The sequence below is a fragment of the Nymphalis io genome, chromosome 16, assembly GCF_905147045.1.
Source record: "Nymphalis io chromosome 16, ilAglIoxx1.1, whole genome shotgun sequence".
Taxonomy (NCBI): Eukaryota; Metazoa; Arthropoda; class Insecta; order Lepidoptera; family Nymphalidae; genus Nymphalis; species Nymphalis io.
In genome coordinates, this window is record NC_065903.1 from 5,114,988 (window position 1) to 5,141,566 (window position 26,579).

General features: G+C 33.9%; 1 protein-coding gene across 4 annotated transcripts in view; it reads right to left on the reverse strand.

The window, feature by feature from the left end:
- Positions 1-26,579, reverse strand: part of LOC126774412 (protein-L-histidine N-pros-methyltransferase) — a 47,460-nt gene that overhangs the window by 19,082 nt on the left and 1,799 nt on the right. For all 4 annotated transcript variants that reach the window (XM_050495930.1, XM_050495932.1, XM_050495931.1 and 1 more), the window contains one exon: positions 11,365-11,555. In XM_050495930.1, coding sequence (XP_050351887.1) covers positions 11,365-11,555 — 191 coding nt within the window. The remainder of the gene's footprint in view (positions 1-11,364; positions 11,556-26,579) is intronic.

The following is a 26,579-nucleotide window of genomic DNA, read 5'->3' on the forward strand; positions in this document are numbered from 1 at the left end:
ACTTATCGATAGCACTTTATATAATATAATCAATGCATCGATTCGTTTTTTTCTAATCACGTTGCGTGAAGAGCATAGGGCCGTACGCGAGTGGCTTAAGTATCGACGATAAATTCCATCGATAAAATCGGCGACGTCGACAGCGCGCACGGTAATTTCTTAACGACAGCGTAACCCGGTGGCGACGCGTGCGCGTACGCATTTTATTTCTCTCAGATCAAGAAGCCGACTCGGAAATAATCGTCATCCACTCAACATAGATGGTAATCAAGTCGACTATTACGAAGATCTTAATGTAACTTTTTTTGGGTAACGAACGAACGACAATCAAAGATCGAATCTCGGCGTATCGGTGCCTACACGTGTCCCGCTCTTAGTACATTAGAGATGTCAGATTGAGTTATCACTAAAAATCTTAAAGGTAATATAAAATTTATTACATTTAATTGGATTATATTTATCCTAATTGCTCATATAACGATACATTTTGATTCTACGATTAGACGGTAATTTACTTTCCCATTTCTATAAAACGTTTCAAGACGAAATATTATAGATAAAAAAATATTATGTTCGTAAAATTGAATTTAGTTGACGCGGATAGTGTATTGTATTACCTGATTATTTAATATTCGAGGTGGCGTGGTGCTACCGACTTTGTTGCTTCTATTCATACTTCGAATGAGCTTCTTACTAATTACCACTGATGTGAAACGATACACAGGGTTGCCTAAATTATATTTATCTAAAAATTTTAACTACTAAATTATCTCATAGATTTAAAAAAACTTTCCGATTGTGAAGTTTTATATGATTTACGACACGATATATAAATGACACGTTATGTAAAATATATTATACTTAACAAAAAAATAATATATATTGCCTTTAAATGATAATGTTGCGCAAGGGAAATGGTACTTAATTTTTTATCTAGATAGTTTTTGACTTTTAATAAATATAATAAACATACTATGAAATAATAATAATATAATAAACATAATAATTGAAAAAATATAATAGTAAAAAGATATACGGCATAAACAGCTTAAAAATTAAAACAAATGCCAAACAAAAGGATCTGCAAACTAAAAAAAACTACTTTTTTTAATTTTTTTCTCTTTTATTTTTAAGGGGCCTTTATAGGCAGCATATATGTCGGCCCCATCGTTACACGCTAAATTAAAACAAAAAAGGCTCAAAAACTAGGACTAATTCAGTATGAGAGAATCACTAACAAATTCATATACTTTAATGCCGAAATACTCAAAGGTTAAAAACTACTTTACGAAGAATTAACTTCACCTTGAACATGATGGGATAGGTGAGATGGCCTGTGGTTACTTTTAAACTATTAAAAAAAGAAATTATTAATTCAAAGATTGTGGGTTTAAGCGTCCCAAGCACCACTGAATTTTAATGTGCTTAATTTCTGTTTACGTATCGGAACAGCGTGGTGAATTAAACTGTAAACCTTCTCCTCAGAAGGAGTGGTTACCTTTAACCAGCTATCGGACATTTTCAAGCTTTAATTTGAACATGTGTACGACAATTAACAATAAAAACGACCGGCATTGTCACATTTTATTGGTGGTATTTTATTGGTGGTAGGGCTTTGTGCAAGCTCGTCTGGGTAGGTACCACCCACTCATCAGATATTCTACCGCTAAACAGCAATACTTGATATTGTTGTGTTCCGGTTTGAAGGGTGAGTGAGCCAGTGTAATTACAGGCACAAGGGACATAAAATCTTAGTTCCCAAGGTTGGTGGCGCATTGGCTATAAACGATGGTTGACATTTCTTACAATGCCAATGTCTAAGGGCGTTTGGTGACCACTTACCATCAGGTGGCCCATATGCTCGTCCACCTTCCTATACTATAAAAAAAAAAAAAAGCATGCCGGTCGTTTTTATATAAATGTGACAACCCTGGACGAAATGGTAGCTATATTGTGTGCTATGTTACATTATCTTTAATTAAAAACTGGAGAGGCCATCACTAGATTAGTCGGACCGGTCAAAAAAAGGGTTACGAGGGATCAGGCGAAACACCTTCTCGATTCGTCACGAATCACAGCTTTATTTTTATTTGAGGGAGCGCTTTGTTAAAGTTAACCGAATTTGCTGTTCAATAAAAACACTCTAATTAAGAAATGTTCGGACCGCCGTTAAAAGTTTTAGCGTTCTTATGTTGTGAATGTCCGGACTCAAATTTTATCGCGTTCAAATATTTCATTAGTTAATTCTTGTGACTTAGCATCGAGATCGTTTTGTTTTCATACATCGTTACCTTGAATCTTAATCAACTTCAATTATAAAGTTAAGTTTGTGTCATCAAGGTTAATATATGTATAGTAATTTATAATTCATAAAAATTTAATTTGGAAGGTTATTTGTCATACATATTTTCAATCACAATTAATTAATCATTATCATTATTTCATCACAAAAAATTAATTTGTATTTAAATTGACAGTACAAAACAATTGTCACAAGCGAAAAGTGGGTATGTTTGTTACGCTATCACGTCTTATATTTTGCATTTATATAGTCAGGGGTAAAGAAAAGTACATACCGTACCACAAAAAACTGTTAAATGTAAGTCCTGTTACTTGAATAAATAAATTATTATTCTTATGAATTATTAAAAATGCTTTCCTTTCACACGTCGGCTAAGTTATAGGTTGATTAATTATATATATTATTATATTTGTTATATATTTTGTATGATATTATAAATAAATAAATAATCCAAAGATGGACAAAAGTATCTTTACCTTTTGAATAAAGACATACTAAGGCTAATCCTTTAAAACTTCATCGCGACCAGCTATATAAAGTAATATATATTTCATTTCTATTACTATTTTACTTATTTTTTTTTCATAAAAGTACTAAGATTGTTTTTACTAGTACTATTTTCATTTATAAATATATAAATTTGAAAAAAGAAATACAATCACATTTCTATTAAAATAATTCGTTCGTTTCGCTCTTCTGTTAAAGCGGAACGAGTCGTGAAATAGATGTCGAAACCATGCACTTGTTTCCGAATATACAAATTAAATAGAGCTATTATTTATTACGCCAAGTGACAAATGCATTAAAGAGGATCATTTCAATATGTCGTTTGCAACATCGAAACATAATGTACCTTATTTATAAATGGGTTTAGCGAGTGATTAGTTTAACAACGCTGTCTTCTTCTTTCAAATGTAAAATCAATAATGACAAAAAGAGAGACATCAATGTTTAACTAAAAAGTCGCTAAGCAACGTTTATAAGTAATGCCGTAATTAATTAAGCTTCCGTAAAACGATTAAGATAGCAAGTATTGACAAGATATTTCGTAAAATTAAAACAAAATACAATGAGATTCTCTCCCCGGTTCTTCACAGATCTGAGTAATTTATTTTCCGAACCGGTTATAGTTCTTACTTGGATTACGCGTAATGCTTCTGTATTACATAAACGAATCTGAATTTGAAAACATAAATAAGTTCCAACGTTATTTGTGTTTTATGATTACTAAAAGTTAATGAAATTATTCGGATATACGTTCATACTTTTTTTACAAGTTTTGTAAAATATTATGATATTTACGTATAAAAAATGTAATGCAATGCATAATACATAACATGCTCAAGTATTATATTCAAATAACAGCTTAGTTTACTTGTAATAGTTTCTAATAAAGTATTGTGCTTAGGACGCTAGTAAGTATATGAATGTTTCAAAGATGATCCGAAGTTTTTTTTACTTTTTTTTATTTTGATTTGTGAAGAAAGCTTTGTCATTGCTTATTTTAAAAATGGTATTTCTGTTCTTTTTTTTAAAGAATACTAGTTATGTCCGTTTATATATTTTTACCCGTGGGGACGACAAGCCCACAGGGTCAGGATCGAACCTGCGACTTTTACATAGTTAAAAGGCCCGTAAACCATTCCGCTAATGACGCTTAATACTTATTAAGACAGTACAGCATTTTATAATGGATTTCAATGTTTTTGCAAAAAATCAAAAGTAATATTGCCCAATATACAGTTTTGTTTTTATTGTTGTGTGAATTGATAAAAAAATATTTACGGTATCTTCATATCTTGATATCATTGAATTTAAAAAACGAACTTGTTGTTTAACATACGTGTTGCATCTTCTTTATAAATCATAAACTAATGCATCTATTATATATATAAGCAGATTTTCTAACAAAATATTTCTTCAATATACAACAAAATACAGGCGATGATTATAGGCGAGTGAGTTTAAAAAGCTATTGTAAAGAGGTTTTAAGGCATCTTGTAACAGATACGGAGATCCAATCGTTATGGACGTAATTATACCGCAGACAATTGCGGTGTGTGGTGTTAACGAGATTGTATTGAGACGATCAGGACCCTAGTTCAGGTATAGTTCGACTCAGCCGCAACAACCATTATATTTTTCACACTCGTTTATAAAACACCTAATTTGTGGTCTACATCTCTGTTATATGTAAGCTGTTCGCTATTATATACTATTTCTAATATTACACTTTGAAGTAGGGTTTTCTGCAAGCCCATCTGGGTAGGTAACACCCACTCATCATATATTCTACCGCAAACCAGCAATGTTTAGTATTGTTTTGTTTCGGTTTGAAGGGTGAGTACCAGTGTAACTACAGGCACAAGGGACATAACATCTTAGTTTCCTAAGTTGGTGCGCATTGGCGATTTAAGGGATGGTTAGTATTTCTTAAAATGCGAATGGTGGTGACCACTTAGCATTAGGTTGCTCATTTGCCAGTCTGCCTACATAATAAAAAAATTAAAATATATAATATAGATATGTTTAAAACAACCTAATAACAAGTGAATATAATACCGCTGTAATGAAAACATCACTGGATTTCGTTATTTGAAAACAGGCCGTTAGCTTTCATTACGTATAGAAATAAATCAAAATAATACCAACGTAAAGATGGCGCATGGAAAATCAGCCCATCCCCGCTCGGGTGATTTATGCCGGTAATTTTCCAGACGGTTACGAAAGCAACCTGCGATTTTTCTTCGCACACACGTAATTAGATAATTTTCGCGAATTTTTTGATCTCTTCGTGCTTTGAGTATATAAAAATTTACATATTTCTTTAAGTGTCGAAGTTTATTATATAGCGTGCATGTTTCATTTTTTATTGTTGTGGTAATAGGTGTAGTTTTACATTTTAAATGCCTCGGTGATCTCGTCGTTAGCTTAAAAACTGTACATCAAAAAATATTATATTTTCGGTCAAGAAATTCATTGTCGCAGCTAGCGAAGTTTTAAAGTGGGGTGTATTTACATTCCTCGGAAAGCACATGAACTTTCCGTTCGTATCGGGTTGTCATCCCGTCGGATTATGAGAGTAGAGGAAATAGAGAGTGCATCTTAGTTTGCGCACTCACTTCTACACATTAATGTTTTCTGGACCGCTGGCTAATCTTTGTTGAAAATAAATGTCGTGGCTTGAATCGGTGAGGAGGGAATCATATTTTATGAGTAATTAAAGCTTTCTTAGCCAGAATAAAATACAAACTGACAAGGTTGTAAATTTACATACGGACAAATCAGGATCGCGTATTAACTATAAACCAGGTTTAATTACCGTCTTCACGCGTAAGCTTTTAATAAATTCAGAGATAGTCGGCTTAGCTTAACACGACCAAAAAATTCTTATGCAGGGCCCGCTCGGCTAAAAAAAGGACAGATTTTAATTTATAAGAGACAGGACAAACGATTAATAATTTATTTGTATCCTCCGTTTCTTGCGCGAGAGGGTCCGAGCGTTAAAAACAACCGTTAAAACCGGCGACTTTGTATAGCTCGCGCTTAGCCCGAAATGCCAATTGCGGGTAGACACAAGTATACAGCGAGTCGGAATGTCGCTTTAAAAAACTTCGCAAATAAATAAATCGCGTCGCACGCACCGGTCGCGCAAAAAAAACAACCACCATATTCGATTCTTTAATGTGATTTTAAAAAAATAGAAGTAAGCGGAGGCTGGCTTCGATTGAAAATGAATGAGGGCGAGCGCGATAGTGGAAATTAGCATTGAGCTGGGATTCAGGAGCGGCCTTTGTGCGATCATATCGAGGTGTATTCTTTGCGCTTTTTACGGCGACGGCCCCGCGCCCGCTCCCGCGCCCGGCACGCTCTCTCAGCCCTTATTACTCGCCGTCGCCTGCTTGTCGATAATTACGCTCTACGGACACAATAAGTGAATACCATCCTGAGCCAATAGTTTCGCGGTTTTATAAGTGCTCCTATTATATAGAACAATACGCGATACATACGCATGCTATTTAAATAAATATATTCATATCCGAGGCCACATATTACAATAATTCGATTTGCGATAGATGTGTTCCACTTCTAGAACAAAATAAATAACGAGAAATGTTTCAAGGGTATTTCAAACACAGCGTATAATTTATATATTAATTTAAAATGGTATTTATATTTCTGTTTCAGTCATTTGTTATGCAATGGAGGTACCTACGGCATAACAAACCTGGTGACGCTTATGATTTAATGGTATTCGTTTCAATACTGTTACGAGCGAAGTATTTTAGATAAGATCAAGCTTTCGATATTGTCATTTGGTCACAATGAGTGAGATGAGATCTGGCGAAATGCGATTTATAAATTAACGATTACGCACATATCGAATAATAGAGGTAACAATGGGATTCAATGCAGATGAGCAGAGGGCGCGTACTCGGAGGCGATCGACATTTGTATGCGATATCTAAGCTCACAATTGGACGCCGGCGCGAGTCTTCGCGCTAATGGTACACTATCGAATGATCGCTCGCCCGCTTGAAAAGTGGAGACCGCCTCGAACTGCGACCACACGGCAGTTTACTACCCACAATAAATAAATACAATGCGACGATTTATTAAACACCTTAAACTAGTTCATCGATATCGCAAATATTTTAAATATAACGAATGTACACGGTAATATACGGTAATATACCTGCTACGTTAATGAACGACGAAACACGTAAATTAAAAAATTAAAAGTACAATAATAATTTGGAACCGTAATTAGGGATTTTCGAAATCGCAATTTCGACGCTGAATAAAACGTTTTTAAATGCCTTTATGGGCAGTTTAGCGCAATATCAAAAGGTCAAAGTAATTAAAATGTCCAAACAGCATTTTATTAATGCGAGACCTTTAATATTTTTGCTTATTAATTATACATACCCTTACCGCAATCTTAATGTAATGATCTTGACACGGAAGAGACGTGACTCATATATTAACAAAATATAAAGAAACATGAATAAGAATAACTTTTAACTCCTTTAAATATTCTTGTGGCGCAAATATAAGATTGATTATTTTATTGTAAATTAAATAATATATTATATTAGCTTTAATGAAAGTTGTATTATGTATTATCATAATGTAATACTTTATTTAAATAATCGTCAAGTTTGAAATCACTTTAAATCGAAGCATTTTACAACCCCATAATGTCTATTTCGTATGAAGTTATCAGCTACCGAGAAAACCTGCAAGTTGATTATTTCTTTTACAAGTGTTCTTTTACAATATCTAATACCAGTTTCAGATCGCGGCTTTGCCCGTTTTAGGTAGGGTGGAGGAGTTAGAGATAAAAAGTAGCCTTTGTCAAGCTTGCTTCATAGCAAGTTACATCAAAATCGCTTCTATGTGAAGCCTTTAAAGCATAACAGAAAGACAATCACACAAATTTACTTTCGCATTCAATATTATTATGGGAGTGTTTATTATATACAATTTTCTTTAGCTATTAATGTTTTTTGAAAATTGCTGTTTGACGGTAGAAAATCTGATGAGCGGGTGGTACCAACCACACCACAAGGACCTACAAACCAAGTAAATTTATAAAGAGAATGTCAACATTATGTATAGTCGTATGTAATACACGAAACATTTTTTTAAGCTCATGTATTTCACGTGATAATTGAATAAAATCCTGTATAGCTTTTATATGGAATACTATACTATAAAAGAGGTTGTAAGCTATACCGGGTGGACTCATTGGTCTAGTAGCTAGGTAATAAGGCTGCAAGTTCTGGATTCTAATGAAAGACGTGCCAGTTAACAATTAACTTATTTTTATTATTAGGTTATACTTCCGTGCCTTGGAATGCACGCAAAGTAGTTGGAGTTGCGCTCACTTCCTTCTGCTGGTTTATCAGAGTTTATAAGGTATATTAGATTGTTTGCCCTGGTAATAATTCGGCCAATAGGAATCCATAGATGTTAGGAGGATAGGAGTAGTATTTTTAAAAGTTTGTTAAATTAAATAACATTCATACAGGTTCTATGAGCACATGATTGCATACAGTTGCATAAATATTTTTACGAGTGTAATTTAAAAAGCGAGCGAATCACTTTATAATCACAATTAGGATTTCTCTGCAATAATTTGCAATCAAAATTAATAAAACATCGACATAAATCAGCGATGGCATTATATTTTCTCCTCTTAGAGAATTCTAAGAACTTATAATCATCTGTTGTATTCAAGATCCAATTAGTCACTCAGCCTCACTATCCTTTGTTGATGAAGTTGAAGTCGCCGCCGCCGCCGCCTTAACACAGGTAATTTCTGTAGTTGATTGAGTGCTCATAAAACGCGGATGAGGCAGCGAATTGGCACCCGATCACTGTCATCGAACTCGCCGATATTATTAGGTATTGTGATTGCCGAGTCATACAGTCACATTGAAAGTGTTAATGCAACTTCTTTCTACATAAAATTCTATATACTATACATTGGAAATGTTCTCTTATCACGTACTATTTATTGACAAAAAATATTGCGATTAACGCAATGTTTTAAACGTCATCAGTTCGGAAAAGTTCCTTATGAGATTTATATTCATACGAAATACAGATATACTTTGGAAACGAAGGTGTTATGTCCCTTGTGCCTGTAATCACACTAGCTCAGACACCCTTCAAACTGGACCGCAACAATACTACTCGTAAGTATTGCTATTTAGCGATAGAATATCTGGTGAGAGATTTATCCAGACGGGTTTGCACAAAGCCCTACCACCTTGTAAAGTGTTTGTGGAAGTAAGTTGCATAATATAGTTTTATAATACATGTATGATTTCAAAATTCGACTTAGTTACAGAACTTATGCTGGTATTAGATACTCTTTTTTTTTTTAAAGTAATGACGTTAAATTATATAATTATTTAAATTCAACTTAAGTTCTAATTGAGAGTTTGACACGAAACTCTTTACTCGAGTTCAATTCGAAGTGGGTTTTTGTACAATCTTTAAAAGCACGATCGAACGTGTTCGTGCTCGGTCAATATTTTCAAAAATCCTTTTGTTAACGTGACTGATATCTGGCGCGTTGTGAGCCCAAACGTTTCCAGTTGTAACGACGGCTGTCGCTCAGTGCGACAACAACGCGCCTGTCGGAGTGAAACCAATTGATTTTGGCAGTTTATTGGCCATGTCAATAAGACCGTCTCGTCTGACGCGCTGATTGAAATGCGTTGTTTTTTAAAGAGTTAGAGTGAAGCGCGCGACTCAAGTTTCTGTAAATTCTATAATTCTTCTGTAATTTTCTTAATTTTATTGTGCAATCATATTTGACAGGCGGTTCAATTAAGATGTCTATTCGTCTATTATGTAACGGTTTTGGTCAATGATAAATTATTGGGTGGAAATCAAAGTTTCATTTTAAATAATTGATAATAAATTAATTTAGACATTTACACCGGAAAAGGCAATAGTGTTTGAAGCGAGCGTTCATTGAATAATTTATCCTAACTATGGCGCAATGATTAATATCCCGGATATTTTGCTTAAGGGGAGCTACACTGACGTCACAACCGTTTCCTGACAAAGATGTGAAAATTTTGGAATTATTTATCCCTTAATTAATGAACACACGTATACCGCATATAGATTTATTCGTAGAATGTTAATAAATTGACTATAAGATTGGTTGCAGATAAGACATACACACACATAGAAAAATTCAGAGAATATAGTTGTGTGCATTATAATAGCTTTAGTACAGTATGTCGTTAATATTAGTAGTCTTTAATACATTAATAAATACTGTATGGATCACTGTCCATAAGACGATAGTTTATATATAAATAACTTATTTGAGCGTTGGAGATTGTGGGTTTAAAAAAAACCACATCTGTCGCGAGAGTGATGTTATTTGTGTTATGGTTGTCATTGTATATTAGCAATGAATTGGGTACATTGAAGCGTATGCGGTACCAATAAAATTAGTGGCACCTAAGCAATATGCAGAGCGATTGCGCGGTAGCGGCGGGGCTTTGGTCGACAAGTAGTAAGTGATAAATAAAGCGTAATTGAGAGACGGAAACAGCCAATGAGTAAATCTCGTCCGTCAATTTATTTAAATTATTTATTAGTGCCCGGCTATAGACACCCGGAGCCGCGATCGTTTTCAGTGCACGTTCACAGAGCGCGCTCCGGACGCGGCCAGTGCATCGGTCCATCGCGTGTTATCGATATCGATAAACAATTATATAGATTCTAAGATATTTTGTCAATTCATTTATTTAATTACAATTATAAATCAAAGTAAGGAAGAATGCGTAAAATATTCATTGATATTATACTGGTGTGCAAAATTAAAATATATCTGTATTATGCTCGGATACATCTCAGGAATTTTTAATAAAAGGCCCAAATACGAATACTGTATAGGTAGGTATCGAAGTAGTATTAACTTACCTACGTTGTTGGCGGGTATGTCTAATTTTATTTTTATCGTTTTCGTTTTTATAAATCAGGACAATAATCTCGTTTCTACGTTTTATTAAAGACTAATTTATGATCAACGTTATCATTTCTTAATATAACGTTGTTAAAAATAAACATCACGACATAATGGTATAAATGCCCTGGAAGGTTATAAACGCTTCATTCACTTTGTTTGCAACGATAGAAGATTAATCAGACACAAACAAGCGATACGGTCGAATAGCACGAAAACACTTTATTTTATGGTGATAGTTTTATCGATAAATATACGTTCTAGCGACAAGCTCGTAACTAGTGGCGACTCGAATTAGTTAATTTGTGCAGATACGACACAATGGTTGAGGAAATAATATACTCACATGTACTTATGCCTACCAGGAGATTGTAATTGGCGTAATTGGACGAATCTGGACGCACTTAATAATGTTTCATTGTCGTGATTCAAATGGCAATTCATCGTTTGTGTAAGAAGTGATTCATTAACTACCAAGGTTAATGTTTTTATTTGGGCAAACATTTTAGGGAAAAGTTCTATCGTTTTTATTACAAATAGGTTTTAATAATTAAGCACATACCCATTGATGTCTGTGATAGTCCAGAAATGTTTCAGCACCGCCTTTGCTAGCAAGTACCAGATCTGAGTCCACACCCAAGTAGACTTATCGATGGAGTTGGTGAGGAACTCTTTTGTTTCTTCATCTGGCTGCAACTGGACGAACTTCTGCTGCAAATCTTCTGTCAATCGACTTTTATCAACGCGGTACCACTGAAACAAAACGATTCGTTTAAATGTTTTCCAATTATCATGAAGATTAATTTCATGTTTCAATAGGCGACATCGTTACGATGATATAATTGGCGTATAAGAAGTCGAGCCATCAATTGTTGCACAAAAGATTCATCGATAGTTACCAACAAAGGTTTTTATATAGATACAGGTGTGAGCAAAAAAAATATCTAATACTGTAAAGCTGACTCTTGATTACCTCGGTAAATTAGTAAAGATGTTATTAATGTAACGCGCGGATCTCGGGAGCGTAATCGTAAATTGATGTTTAACAACTCACCGGCTCAGATTTTAATGAAAGTATATAAAAAGAGTAATGGAGTGCAAATAAGAGAGTGTAGTATGAAAGAACCGTGTAGCTCGTCACCCGTTGTGTGTTTAAGTCAGCCGCCGCGGCCCTACAAAGGGCAATGCGGCGGCTGTTAATTTCACGCTGCCTCGAATTAACATTTCTTTACGCCACAGAATAATAACGAATTAAAAAAACTTCTCGCCTCTACATGTACCCGTAATGACGGCGGGCGGTGAGCGAGCGGGACGCCGCGAACTCATCAGCTCAACTTAATTAATGCCCGATCTGTCTTTATATTAAAATCGAAGTCGGCAGCACAGTGGAAAAAATTGATAACACACATTGATGATGGGTACCAGAACAAATGTTCGTTTTATGAGACTATAAAACAAAACAGATTTTGTATACGACTGAATTCTTGTTATTACTTAAGACAATACTTAAAAACTTATTCTACTTATTTTATTTCTGCATTCCAATTATGATAAATATAATAGCGATAAATAAACAAACGATACTTGAAGATATTTCTTGAGGTATTAGGTACTTTTTAGTAATAACCAATGTTATAATTGAACAATAGAATTACGTCTAAAAATACAAAGTACCTTATGAAAAAGTCGAGACAAATAAATATTTATTAAGGAATACTGATGGCGAATCACGTTGGTGATTATGCAATGCGCCGTCTTTACATTTAAAATAACCTGCATCGGAACTACGGGATCCGACGAGGCGAATTCTCCAGACAGAATACAAATCGTGGAAAATTTTGAATGCCGCAGTCATTGATAATAATATTCTGTTTTCAGATTATTCGTTGAACGGTGATCTAATTTTCTGTTTTTGAATTTTTATGTAACTAGAAGATGTAAATTGATAGTCATATCAATACAGGCCTACGTGACCTCAGCTATATTCCTGTCTGACATTTGGATTTACAATGACAAAAGTGTCAATATTATTCTAATATTCTGAGATGAATTTTAAAGATGTAAAGTTAGATGCATAATTCACATATCTATCGTTTTTGAATCTGATGTTCATGGATTTAATATAGATTATTAAGCTTTTTATTACTTTCACTAAAATTGTTACATTGAAGGCAAATATTTAATAGTATCAAATCACAAACACTGGCACCTCTTTAAATTTTTTAATATCGAACACGTGTTGAAAACTGTAGATATGGCTAGCAAGATAACTGTAACTTAAAATGACTTCCGCGTTGTTGATTTTGAGCAATATGTAGTCTTACAGGCGCCTGGCTCGATTATTTATGAGACCCATGTTTAGGATTCAATTTCTGCTCGTGTAAAGCTAGGTTTGCATTCATAAAAATATATGTATTTTAAAAATCTACCTGTTAAGGAAGACAAATGGAGAATGATTTATTCAATTCGAGCTATCGAGGCCGAATGACTTTTGTTTATTTTAAAGAGTTTATATGGGTTACCGTTTTCCTCATTCTGGTCAACGGGTCAGTCAGTAAAAAAACGTTTTAATCGTGTCTTTGTACATTTACTACTTCTCAAGTTAAGCTGTCATATCCATTGAAAGCGATCATTATCCTTCGTTGACTCGTTAGCGCTCAGGTCAGCGGAGGTGCATCGATGGAACGAATGGAGGGATGCAGATCTTTTATCCAGCGGTCGTTCGCCTCTCGGCTAATGAATCAAAGACCTGTGAGCATATTGTCAATACGAAGCGAAATATTAACGTTGAATGCGTTCAACCTGCACAATACCAGATTAATTCCCATTTAAGTGTGTGAAATAAATGGTGACGAGCGGCGATTCACAGGCAGGAGTGGCGGCTTCCAAGCCAAGTCCGCTGAATAGCTGTCAATGCTTTGGTAATTTAATGTGTCGCATATTAGCAACTAATGACTCTGTCAAGTACTATTCGTTCTTTGTTCCTACACATAATATATTACCATTTTAGTTAGCAATTTTCTTATTTTTTTTAAATTTATGTTTGCTTTTGTTTTTTACTCATTTGTTTTGAATACCTTTTTGTATACACATACATTCCCACTAATACAGCGTAATAAACAAATTAGAAGTCATAGTGAAATGTAAGACGTAACATCGATGTCAAATATTTTGGGTAATACTAATGCAACTCATACGATAATTTAAGTTAAAATACTTATAACCATTTATTTAGGTAGTAGATGCTATAAAAGATAGTCGGAGCTAAGTGGCGCATAGGATCTCGGTGGATTTGCCGTAAGCGGCTCGGGAGCTTGTTTGCCGGGCGCTCCATTAAAATGGGATCAGCCGTGATGCAGATTGCCTGGACGTTCAGTACGAGCTGAGGAAATTTAGGTATAAGTTTTTGTAAAACTGATTTAACATTAAGGCATTTATAAAGATGTGGAACACAAGTGGTTTATATTCTGAGGAAAATGTAAATACAAATCGAATGGTTAATTGTTATAACAAGCTTATTAATCCCTTGTATAAACTGATTTTTTTTTAAATAAAATAATACAAAGTCTAAAGAATAACGAGCAGCTAAGTGTCGATGCAATATACACCTAGTATATTGCATCTACACTTAGCTGCTCGTAATTCTTAATATTACTATAATTTGTACCTTGCTCCATTAATCAATAAAATAATAAAACACTAAAATTATAAAGCTGAAAGGTCTATTTCATTGTTAGAACAAAATAATCTTAACAGGTCTGATTTGAAAGGTTATAGACTATATAACATAACGCTGCGACCCACGGGGCCGGAGCAGTAACGTTTAACGCTGGTAAAACCGAGCTACTATATATATATATTATATGATAGAAGAAAACGGCATTGTACTATATATATATATATATATTATATATATAGTTGCTAGGCAGTTCCACTATATTTTGATCAAAGCGTCATCATATCCTCACAAATTTCGATATTTGCCGATCACGAGATTAAAATTTTTTTAAGTATTCGCACCGATTTGAGCCTGCAGTCTTTAGTAAAGATCCACGTTTCATAACCATTGTGTCACCTCACCTTAATTACATCATGTAAATTTATTCCCACCTAACATTTTGCACTTTAAATCAAAACTAGAGATCTACAGCGATGGTATTACTAGTGCATAAATAAAGTATTGTAATAGCCTTGAGGAAATATGAACGTTTGTGAGTCTCAATTAAAGATTAAAATGACTTATAGCTTTAAAACAATTGATTTCGATTAACACTAGACAAAGCTACTAGAAGATAAACTGTACTGAACTATCTGTATTCTATAGATTGTAATCGATTTATGTACTTAGACACACATCTGCATATTGTCAAAGAATAAAAGGCAACCGTGCTAACATAGTCATATTTTATAAATTACAGAAGATGTTAAGTTTAACGACTCAAATTCATGCTAGCCGTCGTTTTTATATTTCTAAGAAATTGGGAATGTTTATTCATTGTTTAAATTATTATTAAAGGCTTTATAATAGGTAACTGTATTGGAGAAAATAGAAGTCTGATAAATAAATAATCCGATAAACAATGAGAAATAATGTTAGTAAGTATTTTAAAATCAACCGTGCTATTTGCGCATCCGTATTCTATGGTATCACGAGCAGCCTGAGGGCCACCGTTGCGTAATTGTTTTGAACTCGTCTTTTAATTGTTCTATCGGGGGACGGGATTTATGGGCTCACGTGACCTCGAGACACGAAGGCATTCAGATTCATTTTCACTATTATTTCCGCACGCCAGACCATGGGAATGCATCCCGACAATAGCAATTTTAATCAAAGATCACTCGTTCTTGCCCAATAGAATTAACATTTAGAATAATTGAATCCATTGTTTTTGTTTATGTAACACTGGGTGGCCGTTACGGCACTCTGTTGTAAAATTTAATCAGTATTTTGAAATTGTGGATTCGGAAGATAATAATATCAACAATTGTTAAACATTGTTTTCAAACATCAAACTTAGTTTAGTTGTAATTGGATATTGATGCAGTAAAACTTGACACGTGGAAGTGTTCAGGGTGTAGCCTGAGCACCTATGAGATGCAATGTGATTTGCGCGTGGGCACGCGCTCGAAAGATTTACGAGTGTATTTAAACTGGTTTTACATTAAGCTCCAACTGAGCCGATTTGATCGTAAAATCAGCCGTTATGTCTCGAGACAATATCGTGGCTGCTTACCACCCAGGCCGAATGTTAAATTAACTTCAGGTTAACTATAGGTCAGGTTTGTGGCCGAATTGATTTCACTTTTTGCAAGATTTTATCTTCGTAGTTTTATTTCAAAACGTTCATGAAGCATGGGTTTTATTTCTATGATGATTTCAAAAAGCCTAGCAAATATATTGTATAAATTAACAAAAATTTACTTACTCTGTATATATAGTTTAAAAAATACTACTATAAAATTTATAATAAAGTTATCTATGAATTAATGTTGTTTTAATCACTATACTATCACAGTTGAACAACGAAGTCGAAGTATATTAACGGCCTTACTTATAAACGTTGCTTAGCGACTGATTAACAATGATGTCTCCCTTTCTGTCATTATTGATTTGAAATGATAGAAGAAAACGGCATTGTTTAACTAATCGCCCGTTTAAAACGTTTACATATAAGTAAGGCCGAAAGTTATTTGCATACAGTTAAATTAACCAAAACACTTATGGAGATGTTGGAATGAAAATTATTGAGCGGTAAAGAGAGCAATTAAGCGAGCTCACGCCAAGTTGATTGTGCGGACGCGGGCGACCGCTCGCCCCATTGTCCGCTGAAATTAACAGCAGTGACAAAAAGCGGCGGCTTTTGAATCTCCGTAGACTCCGCCACGATTTAAAATAACAATAAAATTGTTTTAACTTTGCAAGACATCGAGCTGTCGGCTGGTTTTTTTGTAACCACCTAACACGTGATTAAGGACAGCTTTTTTGTCTATTTAACACAAGAAATTAACAACTAGTGATATACAATAAGTTTGTTTAAACGTAATGTTACGAGAATAGGAATAACTGTATCTACTTTCCTAGACTAGATAAAGCTACACAGTTACTAGCTTAAACGACGTCTGATGTGCAATACTCCAATAATTGCCGTTGTCATGATACTAAATTGTGTGATTCCATCTTTCAAACCTATATTTATGATTTCCACGGTTCGAATTTCGAGTATCACAATATTTGGGCGTCAAGAGCCAATCGAATGGTGGTTGATTGAATTGATTTAAAAAGAAATGGAGACGGTAGAGGCGGCCTCGACCGGCGGTATTTTTATAGCCTGTACACGTCCCAGAACGCGGTGGCGACACATTCCCGTCGAAGCTACGTTTTTGCTCGCCAAGTTTCATTAGACACCGCGCCGCGGGGAATGAGGCGTTTCCTTATAATAAATGAGTTATGCCTTTTATCAAAAATAAATTTTTTTCTATCTAACAGCTGAAATTTAAGATGTCAATTAGCTTAAGGCTTACGGAATATAATTGCGTCTAGACGCAAACTAGATTATTCTAGAGCACTGGTGCATTAAAAGTAGTCAACATTATTTTCTAAATATTTAAAGTTTTACCAGAAATACTATTTAATAATTTGTATTTTTGTCCTGAAAATAGAACGTCGATTAAATACTACAATTACGTTTACGGACTATCAATTACGTTTACCTTTTTCAGATGAGTTTATATTAAGCAGTCACATAATATAATTATGTATTATTTCTTCTGCTGCAAGGGTTTTTTAAACACATACATATCAACTAAACTGCAGACTGGTTTCGTTTTTTAAGCAAGATTTATATTCTGGGGCTCTTAGGAAATAAAATAATCACAGCGGCGTCGATTTGCATACAATGGTAAAATAATTTTACGCGCGTTTCGCCGCGCTTAATTCTACTTTTTATTTGGCTTTTCGCATGCTATCTATGAATCAACAAGACTGGACCGACTGGACTGGGGTCTTTAAGTGTTAATATTTTTTTCCAAATTGGAAAAAATTATGAGGCTAGAATTGTAGGTTATACGAGAAACTTTTAAAAATATTTATTAAAAATATTTTGTTTCGATTTCATTTAAATTATATACGAGTACGAAAATTAGAAAATAAATCGAAGTATTAATCCATTTGACATTTTGAATACATGCTCCGATGGGAAATTCCGCATGTGGCAGACGGCGTGGCGAGGTCGCGCGGTTCACGGGCACCAACAGTCGTCTTGGCGCCGTCTACGAGCACAGATGCGTACCCTGCGTGCGACGTTACATTCCGTTTCCTATAGGTACTTGCATAGTATAATCTTTAGATGTTATAAAAGCACCACTCTTTCCTTTAACCTTATTTACATTCAGAACAAACATCGTCTGTCATAAATTCACAAAAGTGCGAGCGAAGGCCGAGTAGCAACAAAGGGGCATGACTTTTCCCGCAAAAAGATGATCCTTAATCTGATTAAATCTCCATCGCGGCGGACGTCGGACCGTGAAAGATTAATGAATATTTGTGAGAGGATTCCCGGAGCCGGGTTGGCACGTAGCACTGTCATAATCATATTAGCTGCGACCGGAGGTCGACTAGGCACGCACGCACGCACCGCTGGGCTGTACTGGCTCTCTACATCGCAACGGGGGCAAAACGGCACCGAGCGTGACACCTCACTTCTATTGAAACTTTACGATATTACCACACGGCAGACGCGGTTACTGTAAACATGGCCAGTGTACACATCGAGTGCATTGTGGCATTTTAGATTCTTAACCCTATTCAAATTATTTAATGAATTACTTAAATTATTTCAGTTCATATTTGTATGCATAACTAGATTGTATTACAATAATGTAGATGAATTATTATTACCTTTATAATTATTATATTATATTGAATTTGTTTTGTAAAAATAGGATAATTCTTTTTACTGTGAATTAATATATGTATATAATAGTGAAGGTTTTGTTTTTTAATTAGGGTTTATTATTTAAATTTACGAAAGCTTTATTATGTTATAAACTAACAATTCAGACAAAGTACATTACTTTTTTAAATTAGTTAGTATTTGACATAAAAAACTTTTTATATAATAAATTTATATATATTTACTTAATGATTGCGGTATATATAAGTCCAATGTCAATAAAATATAAATTTTCTAGAATAAAATGTTTAAAGGAATTAAAAGTCTATTGCCGGTTACCTACATACGCATAAATGCTAAGTGATAAATCTCAGGTTTTTAAAAGCATAGTCGACATTTCGCATATTGAGAACGTAATAAACACACTCGTAAAAATACCAATTGAGGCCCTTAAGAAATTAAACGTGAGAATGTATTGTTTCGTAGAGGCGTGCAAAAAACTTTGCAGCGTTAACCAGGTCGCAGGTCGTTTTCGACTAACTCTCGAACAAACAAAAGTACTTTTAATAAAAACTGTATTTACGACATTAAACTCATACTTTATTTTTAAATACCACGATATTAAACGAGCGATATTATATATATATATATTTATAAGCATATGTGTTTGGTTTCTAATAAAACTCAGCATTCGTATATTTTTGAAAGAGAGAAATTAATTAAGAACCGTTCTGCAAGAACTTACTTCGTATCTCACACGTTGAAAGTTGAAAACCAATTTAAGACGACACGCTGTTTTGATACGTGTATCGTTTAAATGTTATAATTGTTACAGTCAATGTCGCACATCTCTCATTCACGATCATGTTCTGCGATGAGTTTCGACATTGTTCAACAGGAAAGTTATATTGGCACTAAATCACTAGATTTTTTTTTAAGATTTGTGTATATAATTATGTTTTATTATAACTAATAATTATCGTTAAAACATATTAAGAAAGAGCGTTAGTTTTTACATCATTATTCTAATAATTCAAAATATTGGCACTATTAAACAATCTTAATAACTGGCTGTCATTGAAAATAATGATAGGTATTTATTAATGATTTCAAAACCTTATATGGTAAAGAGTAATTAAAATATAATTATACAGCCGCAGTCAAATGAAAAAACCTTGGCATTTGATTGAGTCCAGAGGCATGAGAACGTGTTGTTATTAACGTTTCGAAGGCAGGTAATTAATTATTTGACATTGTTTGTGGTAGCAATAAAGGGTCCATCAATGATTCAGCGAGCCGAGCTGGCGCGTGCACCGCGAGCATTATCCGCCGTAAGACATCATAAACGGGCTACCATCATCTGGTCTTATAAAAAATTCATGCTCATCTCACATTTCGCCGCCCCTCTTAATTTCGTGAGCCTCTTCTAGCTTCGTGTAAAAACTTCGGGTGTCTTTTTATGACTTTTACTGCGGTATAATTGGGAGGGGCGAGAGCTTGCGTCCCCGAGGTGACATAAATACACCACCCCATACTCCACGCTTTCAACTACTCCGACTTAATCTCATGTAAGACTATAAGGTAAGAGATGTTTTGGCAAGTGTACGTTAATTTTGTTAAGAACCGAATAGTAGGTAACTTGCCAAAGCCTCTGGTAACCGTGAAAAGTTTCAAGATTAAAAAAAGTTTTGGTGATACTTTATAAAGAAGATCTAGAAAATTCATCGAAGGTCTATTACACTATTGTCGGTCATTCACAAGCATACTTTCTATCATCATTCTTATTTAGCGAAAATTAATAGAAAGATATCTAATAATAACTATTTTACATATTATATTTATTCAGAATTTAAATTGTATCCAGTTTTCTATATTGGTAAACGAAAACCATAGCTTTCAAGAGATAGACACCAAATGCGAATTCAATTTTAAAACTAGTAGTGATGCGCTAGGCGAGGCAGGTTCGGCGTCGAATGCATGTATTTATTTGCAAATTCCGAATAGCTTTCAATATGTAGAGGTGCGACTGACTCCCGCCTGTCGATCTCTTCCAATATAGTATCCGGGGACGTCACGGAGGCGGCACTGCTATTCGAGGCGACGACGATTGGATCGAACCAATAGTTTAGGACGCAGTATGATAGATGAGCGACGCAAAAAACATAAACGTAATTGAGATTTCTATTATGAAAATTGATAGCGATCAGTTTTTTTCTGTTTGTTTACATAATGTGAGTGGCGACAGTGCGCTATCGCGTTTCGGAAGCAACGGCGGACGTCAATTTGTATATTGTCATTATTAGACTCAGTGCGGAAAGTTTGGTTGCGTTCATCCATCATAGTGTGACGGGTGGCCGGTCCGATATCGCGCCTAATACGTATTGATTTCCCACTTAGCGTTTTTCTTGTGAATCAAGGCGCTCCACCCTTCCGTCTGATGCTTAACGAGCTGTTTGTCCTCCACTTACGTTGAACTTCGTGATAACCCTGGCTAATCCGAATGCGATGATTTAACAAACCGATATCAGATAAGAAATTGAATACACTAGAATTTAATTTACCTTACTATTTAGTAAGCAGTAATTTGGTTCTTTATCAAAAAAATTAGTGTTTTAACTTATTATTTTCAAAAAGTTCTTATACTCGTAGACTTAAACTCGTTGTTATTTTAGTTTTTCTATTTGATTTTATAGGCTTATATAATTGATACCATACTAAAAACAAATTTAATATCTAAGAGGAATCAATGCTCCTGAAACTCACTATCTACCTACGACTATGATAAAAGTTTGATAACTCCCACGTTATCTTAACGAGTTTAAGAGAAACTTTGATTCTGATATTTCGAAAACTGTTACAGCAACAGGAGTATACGTAAAATTTTAAACAAAAGATATCTGAAAATGTTATATAGAAGTAGGCGTAAACAACATATTATACAAACATAAAAAATATAACATAAAAATTAATATTACTCACATCACGAACACGTTATATGTGTAACGTAATAAGTTCTTAGATAGTGTACATTTATGTAAATGCTGAAGAAAAAGATTGCGTCACCAAGGTCCCCCGTGGGGGTGGAAGCGAGAACAATGGTTTCGGTTCTCACACGTGTGGAGGATTATTTGCATTCGGAAATAAAGAGAGGAATGATAAAAGAAAGGCGCGAGAGGTCCCACCGCCTCGGGGCAGGGTGTGGGAATAAGGGGGACGGGAACGGGGAGATGCCGGGAGGTTCCGAGGGGCGAGGGGGCTCGTTACGCGAACAATGGAGAAATAATGTACAGATTGCAGTGAGCGATGCGCCCAGTGCGACTCAGGTGTCTTAGTTGTGTGCGGACATCGCGCCTCTTGTACAGGCGATATGTAATACTGACGTACCTATATATTTATGTACCTTAGTTATATGATTATATACTGATAGTGAGGAGTTTAAAGTCTAAGATAATACAAAGCTTAGATTCAGTCTGGCATTACTCTTTACAATTTATAATATTTTAAGAAAATTAAATACCTACTGAATTTAATGTTTTTGAAAACATCTAAATTGTGTTGAAAATTATTAATTAAGTAAATAAAGTAATAAGGAGCTTGTAATTGTATTATATTATAGTTATTGTATATTGTGTATTTAGGTATTCTCGATTGTCATTTTACTTTTGTAAATAGTAATTAAATCGGTTAAGTAAATAATACTTACTATCTAACAAGCACTTTAAATCGTCATTCATAAATATGACATAAAAATATAGAATATAACATTATTCTAAGTAATGAAATAATTCAGAAACGACTGTCGCACGATCATTCTTAGGTATAACTTATTTGAATTAAAAATGCCATTGAATATGACATATTTATCACGAGGAATCACATCGATAGCATTATAGACTGTGAAAGCTGAACTAGTGAGCGTGTAGTGAGTCTAATAGGCTTCTAGCGAGGCCGAATCGTTTCGTAAAGGATGCCTTCATAGGAAGCGCAAGCAATCACAACACAATCACCCCATCCTCGCATGACACCGAAAACGTCCTCGTTCATAAGTATAAATTAAACCATTTAGAATGGTCGCCCGGCACCGACCGACCGACGATTAACGGAAACGTCTACTTAACTAATTTATCCCCGGGTGGTTTTAACAGAATGGATAGCAGTGATTACGTCTGATGGCGAAGATTGCCTGATGCGGCTGAGTTTGTGCGTACGAAATATGCACTTGAGGAAAAATTTGAATTCAGAATTTTAAACTGATTTTTAATTTAAGACACTGATTTACGAACATACATGTATTTTTAAAAGCCGAGATGGCCCAGTGGTAAGAACGCGTGAATCTTAAACGATTATCGTAGGTTCAAACCCGGGCAAGCACCACTGAATATTCATGTGCTTAATTTGTGTTTATAATTCATCTCGTGCTTGACGGTGAAGGAAAACATCGTGAGGAAACCTGCATGTGTCTAATTTCCTTGAAATTCTGCCACATGTGTATTCTACCAATCCGCATTGGAGCAGCGTGGTGGAATAAGCTCCAAAACCTTCTCCTCAAAATGGAGAGGAGGCCTTAGCCCAGCAGTGGGACATTAACAGGCTGTTACTGTTACTGTATGTATTTTTATGGAACTACATGATGTAGTGAATGCTCTCGCATTTTATACACATTGTATAAAAAAAAAAACAACGTCAGCCTATTATATGCGATTGCCGGTTGCCGATTGATGCCTTGGCGTTATGCATAATTTAAATAAAAATAAAAAAAGCTTAAGTCCAATGTTTCCAAAATACAGTAGATATCATTTAAACGTTTATAAAAAAGATTACCATAATTTATCATTGTAATAAATATCCTTTAGAGATCCCCAGTTTATAGACTATCAGCATTATTGATCTCAAAGAACATTTATAATATGTTCGAGTTGATACAATGTCGCGAACTAGTCATAATATCGGCCACCCATTATTATGAAGCAGCTTATACGATAGTCAGATGTTTGTAATCCCGCAAGCCCGCGACATTTTAATAACATTGATCAAATAGAACAAAAGTATGTGGACCGAGCACTCGACAGAGATGAAAGTTAAAAGGGTCGCGGGGGGCTCGTGGAGGGGGAAGGAGAGCGGGTTGAATGTCTTATTCCCTCCACAATTCAGAGGTATTTCGTGTTTTTCATACGCAAATATATCCTCGTTACCGAAGCACACGTGAGTCCCGATTGCATGTATCTACGCTACGTATATGAGTTCGGTTCTATGATGGCTGTAAGCGAAAGTGTTTTCATCAATAGAACACATCTCGACCATGTTTTCATATCGAAATAAACAGGGATATCTTTCACTAAGTAACAAATATATTTTTTATGTAACATAACTAGTTCATTTATTTTAATAAAACCATTAAACTATATCAGTTGCATATGCAATATATTCCAAGAAATCGCACTTTAACATATATCTTACGAAACCATAAAAAATTACCTAAAAAAGCAAATTTATTTTTTGGAAGAGTTCATCACGCAACTAGTTATCTTTTGACTACTTTTCTTTAATAATTTTTATTGAGCCCGTCGATGATGAAGTATAAAGGCAGACTAATCGTTGTTTTTTATTGTTTTGCAAAGAAATAATTATTTTTCATTTTTAGTGGTTAATGTGTATTTGATTGTACGTTAAGGATAAGTATTTTAAACAGGTCGTTGAAATGAAACAGCGCCGTATGACAACCCTCGATGTGTTTAATAAAAAGGGAATCACGGAAATCAGTGTACATTCGACAAGTTAACTAAAAAACAACCCAATTTTAAAACTTGTGTTTTTTTTTTAATTTATTAAAATGAAACTAATACATGACATGAGTCTCGACTGTTTCAGTGACAATATTTTCTCCACACCGTTTGTAGTAACTATACTTATAAAAGATTTAAAATATAATTTAATGTAGACATTTGCGACATAATACTGAGAGGATTAAAAAAGCATGATGGTTTCGATAATACCCATTACGTCTAGTAATCGTTGTATTTTTATTGTTTGAACGTTTGAAATAAGAAAAATCCGTTTGAAATAAGATTGACTTAATTATTGTTAAGAGTTTCGGACTTTAAGGCAAATAATCCTTTTGAAAACCACTATCTTCTAAATACTATAAAAACTTTAATTCGATATGAAACTTGTATAATATATTTAACGTTTTCCTGTTTTCTTTTTCTAGCTTACTATGCTAGTATATAGTTTCGGCAAGCGACTTTGTCCGCGTGTCTAGGTGATAGTTCTACCTATGTTTTTCCCTTTTTTATGCCTCTGACAATGTGTATGCGAAATTTCATGATCGTCGGTTAAGACGTGAAAATGTAACAAACAAACTTACTTTCACATTTATAATATTTTTTATTATATGAGGGATTGATGTAAGTAATTTTAGATTTTATGTGAATTTAGATAGTAATAGACGTTTGTGATCGATATCAGTTATGGTATCGTGCTATTGGTAAATATTTAAATTGTAATAATTTCCCTGTAATATTTCATCTCCCTCGTTTGGGTTGGTTTTTTACTTTAAAGTAACTACGTCATTCTCCAAGATGTCAAGTTAACAAAATTAGCAAACTAGCAGCGAAAACGTAAAATATATATATAAAAAAGAGTTACTTTCATATTCGACATTCTAATGTGATAGCATAAATATATGAGTGTTATAATTTAAGTAACACAACATAATTTCACTTAACTACATGAATCAACTTCAATTTCACTAAAATTAAGGCAATATTTTTCCCAAACATACAATGAATATGAATTTAATACACTTTAAATGAATGATGAATGAATTAACTTTAATTATTAATTGATATAATTGAATTTAACCTATATTATATATATTAATAATATTTCATTGATATTTCTCATACCTAACATACAATTATCTTAAAAATATATATCAAAACAAACAATAATAATTATGTATGAAAGTAACAATATATAATAATTTGTTGTGCGCCAAAAGCAAACAATGAGTTGTTTGTTAGTTAAGCCCTAATGTTACATTTCAATTCAAACACAAAAGTTGTTTAGAAAGACATTATAGACATACATTTTATACTCATTTCTCATTTACATACTTTAATAATAATATCCTGGAACATTATTCACACACGTCTATCTGATCCCATATACTACTTTTCTTTTGTAAATACATACTTATATAGATAAGTACACCCAGACTCAGGACAAACAGACATGTTCATGCACACAAATGTTTGTCCTGTGGAAATGGAACCAACAACCTTCGGTGTTAAGGTAAGTATCTACCAACCACGCCAACTGCCTCGTCAAATTTTATGTGGTATGAGTAGCAGCAATATATCAATTTCTACTTTTTTGGAGAAATTTAAATGAGGTAAAACATAGACTAAACATGTGAAATATATAAATATTACATAAATTATATTTAAGCATTAATAAAACAAATTCAATATTTAAACTAAAATGTTTTATTTAAGTTAAAATAAATATAATTTTAATATAAATTTATTTAATGTATTTCATAATAAGTGTTTTGTAAAACTTTTTAATATATGGATTAAAGTAGTTATTTTTTTAAATATAATTAAGTAAATATTTTAATTTTTTAGCTTTTACTAAATATATATTTTTTTAAAAGAATTAGGAAATAACTATCTAAATCTCAATAGTTGTCAGTATTTAATTAATGTATTTGAGCAATATTTAATGAGTCATTGTTTAAGGATAATTCATACTTTATTTTTTGTATTAATTTAATTTTTTTAATTTTTTAGAACATGGTAATACAGGGTTATAAAATAAGATTATCTCCGATTAAAATTGAATGATCTGTGCAAATATGGCACAGATCATATTATACAAAGCA